The sequence below is a fragment of the Maylandia zebra genome, linkage group LG19 (genome assembly GCF_041146795.1).
Source record: "Maylandia zebra isolate NMK-2024a linkage group LG19, Mzebra_GT3a, whole genome shotgun sequence".
Lineage (NCBI taxonomy): Eukaryota > Metazoa > Chordata > Actinopteri > Cichliformes > Cichlidae > Maylandia > Maylandia zebra.
This window is the reverse complement of record NC_135185.1, coordinates 11,976,183-11,984,621: the sequence shown is the minus strand read 5'-3', so window position 1 is coordinate 11,984,621 and position 8,439 is coordinate 11,976,183. Positions and strand designations below refer to the sequence as shown.

The window sequence follows — 8,439 nt, the reverse complement described above, 5'->3', positions numbered from 1 at the left end:
TGTTGTTTCCCAGCTGAACAGGATCCACCACATCATTGATTTTTAATTAGTCTTCTAAAAAATAACAGCGAGGAGGAAAAAAAGTTGCATCGGAATTATTGTTGCATATTTCAAAGCAGCCAAAATAACTCCCCATGACTGAACACGTTCTAGGTGGAGCAGTTATTTCACCTGAACACACTGAGCTCGAGGCAGACGAGCGACTCCGCCCCTTCCACTCCCATCCTGTCGGGAAATGTTCCGAGAGTGTCATCGGAGAGGTTCGTCCAAACTCCGCTCCTGCGCTCCGACTTTGAACCGCGACATCTGGGTTTAAACTGTGAGTATTCACAGACATGTGTAAAGGAGTTGCTCAGATATTAAAGCGAGTTTGTTTCAGTGGATTTTTAGTGCTTGTTGTCTACTTTGGTTTGCGCTATTACGCGTTAACTGTTAAAACTGTGTGAAGTGGAAAGGCTGGTTTGACTTGACGGATTGAGACTCCGCACGCAGATGATTGCCAAAGTCAGACATTTTGCAACTGAAAACACACTGTATACGTTTTTAGTCTCTTTTCTGCTCGCGTTACACGGATTTGTGTATTTCACTGTCGCCCCAAATCCGTGTAAACACGCAAACGTGTACGCTTATGACCCAGCTCCTCCACACTTTGTTTCTTCTCCCTTTTTATGCATTTGTGATTCGACTGCGTTTTCTTCTTGTTTCAGGCTAGTTCATCCCTCACGTTGGTCTGTTCCACCAACGGCTGCCTCTCTCTTCCATCAGCAGCAAGAGAAGACAGACTGTGAACAAAAGTCATCATGAATTGGGTAGTTCTCCAGGGCCTCCTCAGCGGAGTGAACAAATACTCCACAGCCTTCGGCAGAGTTTGGCTCTCGGTTGTTTTTCTCTTCAGAATTCTGGTGTTTGTGGTGGCAGCAGAAAAGGTGTGGGGAGATGAACAGAAAGACTTCACATGCAACACAAATCAGCCCGGCTGCCATAATGTCTGCTTTGACCACTTCTTCCCCGTCTCCCATGTGCGCCTGTGGGCCCTCCAGCTTATCTTCGTCACCTGCCCCTCATTCCTGGTGGTGATGCACGTCGCCTACAGGGAGGACCGAGAACGGAAAAATCAGCTAAAGTATGGCGAGAACTGCAAGCGTCTCTACCCAAACACGGGCAAGAAGCGTGGAGGCCTGTGGTGGACCTATATCCTGACTTTGGTCTTCAAAATAGGCGTGGACGCCACCTTCGTCTTCCTCGTTTACCACATGTACGAGGGCTACAGCTTCCCCAGTCTCATTAAGTGTGCACAGGATCCCTGCCCCAACACGGTGGATTGCTTCATCTCTCGGCCTACTGAGAAAAGAATCTTCACCATCTTCATGGTGGTCACCAGCTTGGCCTGCATCCTCCTCTCCTTTTTTGAAATCCTCTACCTAGTCGGAAAACGCTGCCATGAGTTTCTCAGCTCAGCCCATCACTCTCGTCAGGTCATCACCCACTCAATGTCCAGTGGAAGCAAACTGATGGAGGCAAACGCTCTAAAGTCAGCGGAACAAGGCACCACTAAAAAGACGCCGTACTATGTCGTCGTATCTTGAGATACTGAGAACATTACACAGACTTTATGAAAAAGACATGGGAAAGCAAAGCTGTCTCTCGCCATTCTACAGCAACTTCCTTAAAAGACTTGACAGAAGATTTTTCTTCTTCTCAGAGACTGAACTGCAGTGTAGTTTATTCTATATGGTTTTAAAAGTTTAAATTCTGCACTCCTCTCTGCTGTAGGGACTTATTTTACAGTTTACATTTCTTTAGCCCTTGCAGGGAATAAAAAACAATTTGTGCAAAGCGGTGTCCAACTGAGCCTTGAGATCAAATACATGAGTCACTCGCTGGTTTGGCGAGTAAGGTTTTACAAACACATGTGGTTTGTGTGTAAGATTTTCCTTCTGCTCTTGCCCAGCCTCAAGATGTTTGGTTCAAACTGTGTGCAGTCTTTCCCTCTGACTCAGACACTCAGTGTGTCAGACTCTTGGTGAACTGTATTTTTCATTATTTATCAAAAGGTTGGAAAGTTGCTGCATTTTACTTTCTGTATTTCCTGTGTACATGCAGTAGAGAACAAAGAGCAGTCAGTGATATCAGGGTGTTTATATTTCACTGTACTGAGATGCAGTTTTGTTGTGATTATTTTTCATTAAAGATTATAATTTTGCATTTTGAGTGTGTTTTTATTAGTGCAGGGTTGAGTCCTAGAGGTCCACACACTGCAGCATATACTGTATTAACTTCAGAATGAGAGCTGTAGTTCCAGTAAACAGATTCCCATGCAGAACAATGTAAAGCAGGCGGCCTGTCCAGAAAAGGATTAGAGGTTCTGTGGTTGGACTAAGGCGTCAGACTTTCTTCTCTTGTTTTCTTCCTTCATCCGTGTGTTTCATAAGGCCCTCTCTCATTGGCTGCACAAATTGCTTTGTTGCCATGAGCAGCGCCCTCATAACTTTTTACAGTTGATTGGTACTTTAAAACGGGCAGAGCAGGAACCTCCCACGCCTCGGTTTGTTTCATCCCTGCTGATGTGTGGATCCACCCAGCACAGGAATTTGCTATTCTGAATGGACAGCTTCAGTATTTACACTGTAAGAGAGATGAAGTAGATCTAAGGAGAGAGTTTTTTGCTCTCATTGAGACATGTAGACGTGAATGTTCAACTGGAAGTGTTAAAGTATATTTTAGTAGACACTCTTTTCAAAAATTACCCCTGAGGTCTGTAGATTATCGTAATAACATTCAGGAAAGCCACTTTCACCTTCACTGTGGAATGCCATCAGAAATATGACAGATGTGCACTAAGCAGAAAATTTTGTTTTGGTATGTGTGTACATGACTTAGGTCAAGCGATCCTTAAAATTACCTGAACTTTCAGAAATATTCTCCAGGCTGCCAGAGGTCCTTGTTGGGCCCATCTAGAGATGAATTAAATATTGATTGAGAGAATCTTAAGTAGTTGAGATTATTTGACTAATGCCCCCAAAACTCACTGGTACCGTCTGCCACAAATGAGAATATTTGCAAGTTTACATTGTCTTATATATTTAACTCGCTGTTGTTGAGTTTGGGGCTTTTGGTAGGAGAAACTTTGGAATAGGTGGTTGTTTCCCACCAGGTCCAGCACAATTAGATGCATTAGAAATGAGAATAACTGTAGTTAAGGCCATAATGTTTTCCTGTCATGGAACAATGCAGGTTTTCCTGAAGCAGTGTGACCAGTCATGATTTGGCTTATTAACATAAATTAGTCCAAGATCTTTTAGAGGATCCTTCCACAAGGGAAAAGGCACAAGACGAACGTGGACCTTTGATAGTTGATATTTTCTGGTGATGACAATAACCCAATAATAACTTTATTAACCTTCGTCACATAAAGTATTGTGTAATATAAACTGGCACTGAAATTTAGAGCAGCTTTATGTTCAGCTCTGTTCTGTGCTTGTTCTATGTGGTCTGTTTGTGTGGGTCTTTTCTTTAATGAGCCTCATCATCAGACCTTCCCTGGTGTATCTTCTCATCTTGCACCAACTTCCTCTGTTCTGTTTCCTTACTTTCATCACAACCAGAGAAGTGTTTATCCTGTTGTTTTGGCCTCTCACGTAAAGACTTGCCACGGTTGAGTCACAGACTGCATTTTTCCAGGCGTGCCTCATCTGCCTTGACTAGTTCTTCATTTAAAGTCTAGAAGACTCTTTTTTTTAACCCCTCCCCGAATTGAATGTAATTTCTGTCCACTGAACTGATCTAAGTTGTGAATTGCTGATGTTGTGCTGCCCTGCCCTCAGAGGATTTCCTGAAAAGCTCAGCTACAGCTGAAGCTTCAAGTTCAGCCATGTCATTTAAAGAGAGCACCACTCCAACAATCTGCATCTAGTGTTGCTTTTACATTTACAAAATGACACAAAGGTGTTTGTTGTTTGAATGCAAGACTGGAATATGTAAAGGAAGTTCTTTCTAAAGCATTTAAAGATATACAGTTGAATTAATTGTGGTTGTGCACATTTTCACCTGGTTCTGGTTCACAGTTCTTATTATATCTTTGTCTTTTAAGCGGTTTACAAGGTGCAAAGAGTAACAGTAACTTAACTTGATGATCAGGTTTGGTTTTGCACCGTGCATGTGACACCTGAACAGGAACTTCTGTGATTTCTGCGAACTTTTCCTGGACTTATTTTAACTTTTGTGTTTGGTGGGGAGACATGGCTATTATGAGCCTGTATCAAACCCATTAGGGCATTGTGTTTGTGATACTAAACAGTACAAACAAACCTGACTTATGTTATTGCATTATATTATTTGTATTCAAAGACTGAATAGAAATGCTTTCAGCACAAGAGCTGGCAAGTTGTAGCAAGGCCCTGGAATTTCAAACAAACAGACATTGGATGTTCCAGACAGGATCTTCATCTGCAAAATAATACAATAGTTTTTAACCTATGATAAAGAGGAGACAAAAGCTGCAGCTTATGATCTTACAATGAAGAGGAGCTTGAGCGTTCTGGGAGTTTGTGAGTTGTTATCTGAGACGAGTAGACGTTTCAAAAAGCATAAAGGAAACACAATATTCAGCCTTGAAAGAAGAAAACTGATTCATTTACAAAGAAAAGAACACAAATCAAACAAATATATAAACTGATCTCCCCGCTAACAAAAGTCTAATCTTTTGCTTTAACCTCGTTAAAAGAAGAAAAAAAAAAAGTAGTGTAGGGAAAGTTTCAACATGAAGAGGAAGAGTCACACATAACAACAAAAAATGTATTCACCTTAGGGTGTGTCCTCCTTTTAGTCTACTCTGTTAAGCACTCAGAAACAAGTTGAGGCAAGGCAGCAAACCCTGTTCTTGGAATCCTCAAACATAAAAAATGAAGCTAAGTGCTTTGCCTTTTAACCCTTTGAAAAATAAATAAGTAATATATTGAAGGGGTTTAATGCCCGTTAACGCTGTTCGATGAGATTTAATCAGTCAGATTAATATTGGTACACCTCAGAAGGTACATGTGTGGGGAAGAAAACTCTTATTCATTGTGAAGTGATGATAAGTCTGATCTTCAGACCCTCAGAATGATTCCTGGTGGTCCCCAGATTGCCACCAGTACATTTGAACCAAGTGTGGTGATTGCTCCCGTATTTTCAAATCCTACCAGAATTACCCGGAAACAACGCAGTTCGTTGCTGTGATAGTTTTTATACTGTCTTGGCGAACAAGAGGCACATGGAGAGAGGGAGATGAGGAAAATCTGGGGGTAAGTTCTAGTCTTTCGTATTAACCACACCCACAAAGACATTTCTCAGCACTGCGCTCCCTTACCTGGCGAGCAGAGCCAAGTCTGTGCACTAAAGGAGTCAAACGAACTAAAAGAAACGACAGATCATCGGGGAATAAACACGTGCTTGCATCGGTTTGGAACAATTATGGATTAACCTTCTTGGGTTAGTGAAAACCTTTTTCTTCCTCCTCTTGATTTTGACATTTAAACTTCGTAAATGTACTTCGCGTTTGCGCAAGCTGGAAATGATCGCAGGCTGAGTGATCGATTCGCGGACTTTCGTGGAGCAATTTACGTAACTGTAATTTATCTCTGGTGAATGAGAAGAGCCATGTACGTACCGCGGTGTCCAAAAAGTCAAAAAACTAAACAAAACCCAAGACAGCCCGTGCGTAAAAGGCTTTTTTTAACGACCTGTAAAGATTCCAAGAACCCGCGTCTACTCATAAACAAATTAACATGATAGGACTGGTGCTTATATATCTCCTTTTAATGTTTAACTGTTTAACTATAAAGTTCCAAAAAGTACATTTTATGTGTATAAGGTTGGGTGTGTTAGTGTTGGCTCAGCTATTTCCTTTTTGATCAAGCTGGCACGAAGCCTCCTCATAATTGCGTTTGTGGGTGTTTCTGGTAGCACTGATAGATTAGAAGTGGGAGCTGTTTTTAAATAAAAAATCAGCTTTACAAGATCCAGTGCCATTTTTTTCCTTTTAAGTAAGAAAATGTTTTTATTTTTAAAGAAAGCCTCGTATGTAAGAGCTCACAAACACTAACGTTCAGAGTCTCAAAGCAGATAATTCAGGTGATAGTGAATATATGCTCAACCATTCTTCATTTTACCACATCCAGGTCTGAAGAGAAACTGCTACCAAGATACTTAACTGCCAGACTAGACCATGGACTGGAAAACCTTTCAAGCCCTCCTCAGTGGGGTGAACAAATACTCCACGGCATTTGGGCGTCTTTGGCTGTCAGTGGTGTTTGTGTTCAGGGTGTTGGTGTATGTGGTGGCAGCAGAACGAGTGTGGGGTGACGAGCAGAAGGACTTTGACTGCAACACCAAGCAGCCCGGCTGTGCCAACGTCTGCTATGATCACTTCTTCCCCATCTCCCACATCCGCCTATGGGCCTTGCAGCTCATCTTTGTCACCTGTCCATCATTAATGGTGGTCATGCATGTGGCGTATCGTGATGACCGTGAGCGCAAGTACAAGGCCAAGCATGGTGAGAACACCAAGCTGTACAACAACACGGGCAAGAAACATGGCGGCTTATGGTGGACTTACCTGATCAGCCTCTTTGCTAAGACGGGCATTGAAATCGCTTTCCTCTATATCCTCCACCGAATATACAACAGCTTCTACCTGCCAAGGCTGGTCAAGTGTGAAGTGTCGCCTTGCCCGAACATTGTGGACTGCTACATTGGTCACCCCACTGAAAAAAAAGTCTTTACATACTTCATGGTCGGAGCTTCAGCCCTCTGCATCGTCCTGAATATCTGTGAGATCTTTTATCTCATCTACAAGCGCATTGTACAGTGTGCAAAAAAGGTTAAAAGACGCAACCGCGCCATGGACATCCAACATGACGACTTTGAGGACCCCTTTAACAACTCCAACCGTGTTGGGTCGAAGCATGATCTAAAGGAAAAGCCTTCATTCCTCAAATCTTCATACAAGTCTCCTCCATACAGACCATCTGCAATCAGACTTGAGGAGAAGATACGAGCCTCTGCTCCTAACCTATCTATCTCATGATCAGAGCTGAAACCAGGCCAAAGAGCAAAAGCTCTGCAGAGTTTGGGCTGCAATCCAAAGACAGAACTAAAAAAATGAGAGACTCAGAACAATGAGCCAAACTACATTCTGTCAGAGCCTGGAAGTTGAGTCATCAGTACTGGATTCATCCTGTGGACCCTTGTGTCCACATGCAACACTTAAGCACATGAACTTTTGTTTTGGCTTGAAGCAAAATTGGTCTTTTAGTGATATGCGGTTTGAATTTTTTAATAAAGGTTCACTGCGCGGTGAGGGGTTGGTGGTGGTAATGAATCCTCCCTGCCAGTATCCACATGTCTGAGCACCCTACTTCCCGTTTTGCTTCTGTGATCCCTTTATTTTAATTTGAACTTAAATCATGGATTTCCTTTCCCAGTTTTATAGTAAAGTGTTGTGCAGCAGAGTGTGGAGGCTCGTTTGGTGATACGTATGTTTGAGGAATAGTAGAAATTGTGCAAACTGGCTTAAAAAATGAGTTTTCTATTGCATTTAGGATCAACTATGGTAACAAAAAATGCATTTATTGTTGTTGCATTGTTCCTTCTGAATCCTTGGTAGACATGTTGCTTGGTCTCAGTTTATGCTGTAGACACGCTGTGTTTTGACGTACTTGTACACAACGCCGTCTGATCCAAGACCACTGTTGATTTTAAAGGTGAAAGGAATGCTGCTGTTTAATTCAGTGCTGGAAGACTGTGGACACACACACGGCTCACGGAACTGTATTCAAGTATTTTTGTGAGTCATTCATTGGCGACTGTGGAAGCTCTGAGGAATTGTATTTCCTGTCCTTGTTATTATTTCATTTTTATAATTGTAAAGATGTTAAATGTTTGGAATATGTTTCTGTTTGTTCTTTTATCAGAGCGTCACTCCATGCCAGTTCAAATGCCTAAAATGTCTAAAAACAGCCCTAGCTTCATCCTCTACTTTGTTGCTATTAAGAGCTGCCTTTAATCCCCTTGATTAATTTTTTTTTTTAGGCCGATCTGTGATCAGGTGGGACGTCTGCTTGTCATTATATTATGTTCAAGTTGTTTCAAAAACATACGTTGATTTGAAAAATCAACATACGTTTGACAACTTTCACATTTGTAAACAAGTTAGAATTTAGATAACTACATAACTTAGATTTTGGTCACCGACTCATTCCTACGGGCTTTGCTTGTCTAAGATCTTTAGCGGACATTTCTGGAATCTCAATCTGCCTGTCAGGCTCACAAAGCCGGTTTTAAAAGGTGTAGCAGGAACCGTTTTTATCCTGAGTCATTTACGCAAGCTGGAAAATTACTATAGAAATGGTGAAGATGCACTCTCACCTCCATTGACTTGCATTGCAAACTCATCGTTAC

General features: G+C 41.9%; 2 protein-coding genes across 3 annotated transcripts; both read left to right on the top strand.

The window, feature by feature from the left end:
* The first annotated feature begins 177 nt into the window (after window positions 1–177).
* gjb10 (gap junction protein beta 10) lies at window positions 178–2,205 on the top strand. The gene is made up of 2 exons (XM_004566550.4): window positions 178–319; window positions 708–2,205. Exon 2 carries the CDS (start codon window positions 801–803, stop codon window positions 1,584–1,586), a length of 786 nt encoding a protein of 261 aa, XP_004566607.1. The 5' UTR covers window positions 178–319; window positions 708–800; the 3' UTR covers window positions 1,587–2,205.
* Window positions 2,206–5,177: 2,972 nt separating this feature from the next.
* On the top strand, window positions 5,178–7,930 carry gjb3 (gap junction protein beta 3). Of its 2 annotated transcripts, none has more exons than XM_004566545.4 (2): window positions 5,178–5,282; window positions 6,159–7,930. In XM_004566545.4, the coding sequence occupies exon 2, from the start codon at window positions 6,206–6,208 to the stop codon at window positions 7,064–7,066; it is 861 nt and encodes a 286-aa protein (XP_004566602.1). In that variant the 5' UTR covers window positions 5,178–5,282; window positions 6,159–6,205; the 3' UTR covers window positions 7,067–7,930. The 2 variants fall into 2 exon arrangements, with proteins under 2 accessions (XP_004566602.1, XP_004566601.1); XM_004566544.5 differs by lacking the exon at window positions 5,178–5,282 and adding an exon at window positions 5,315–5,469.
* Window positions 7,931–8,439: the final 509 nt, after the last annotated feature.

Coding starts and splice junctions, on each gene's coding strand:
- gjb10 (XM_004566550.4), top strand. CDS start 801: ATGAATTGGGTAGTTCTCCAGGGCCTCCTCAGCGGAGTGAACAAATAC.
- gjb3 (XM_004566545.4), top strand. CDS start 6,206: ATGGACTGGAAAACCTTTCAAGCCCTCCTCAGTGGGGTGAACAAATAC.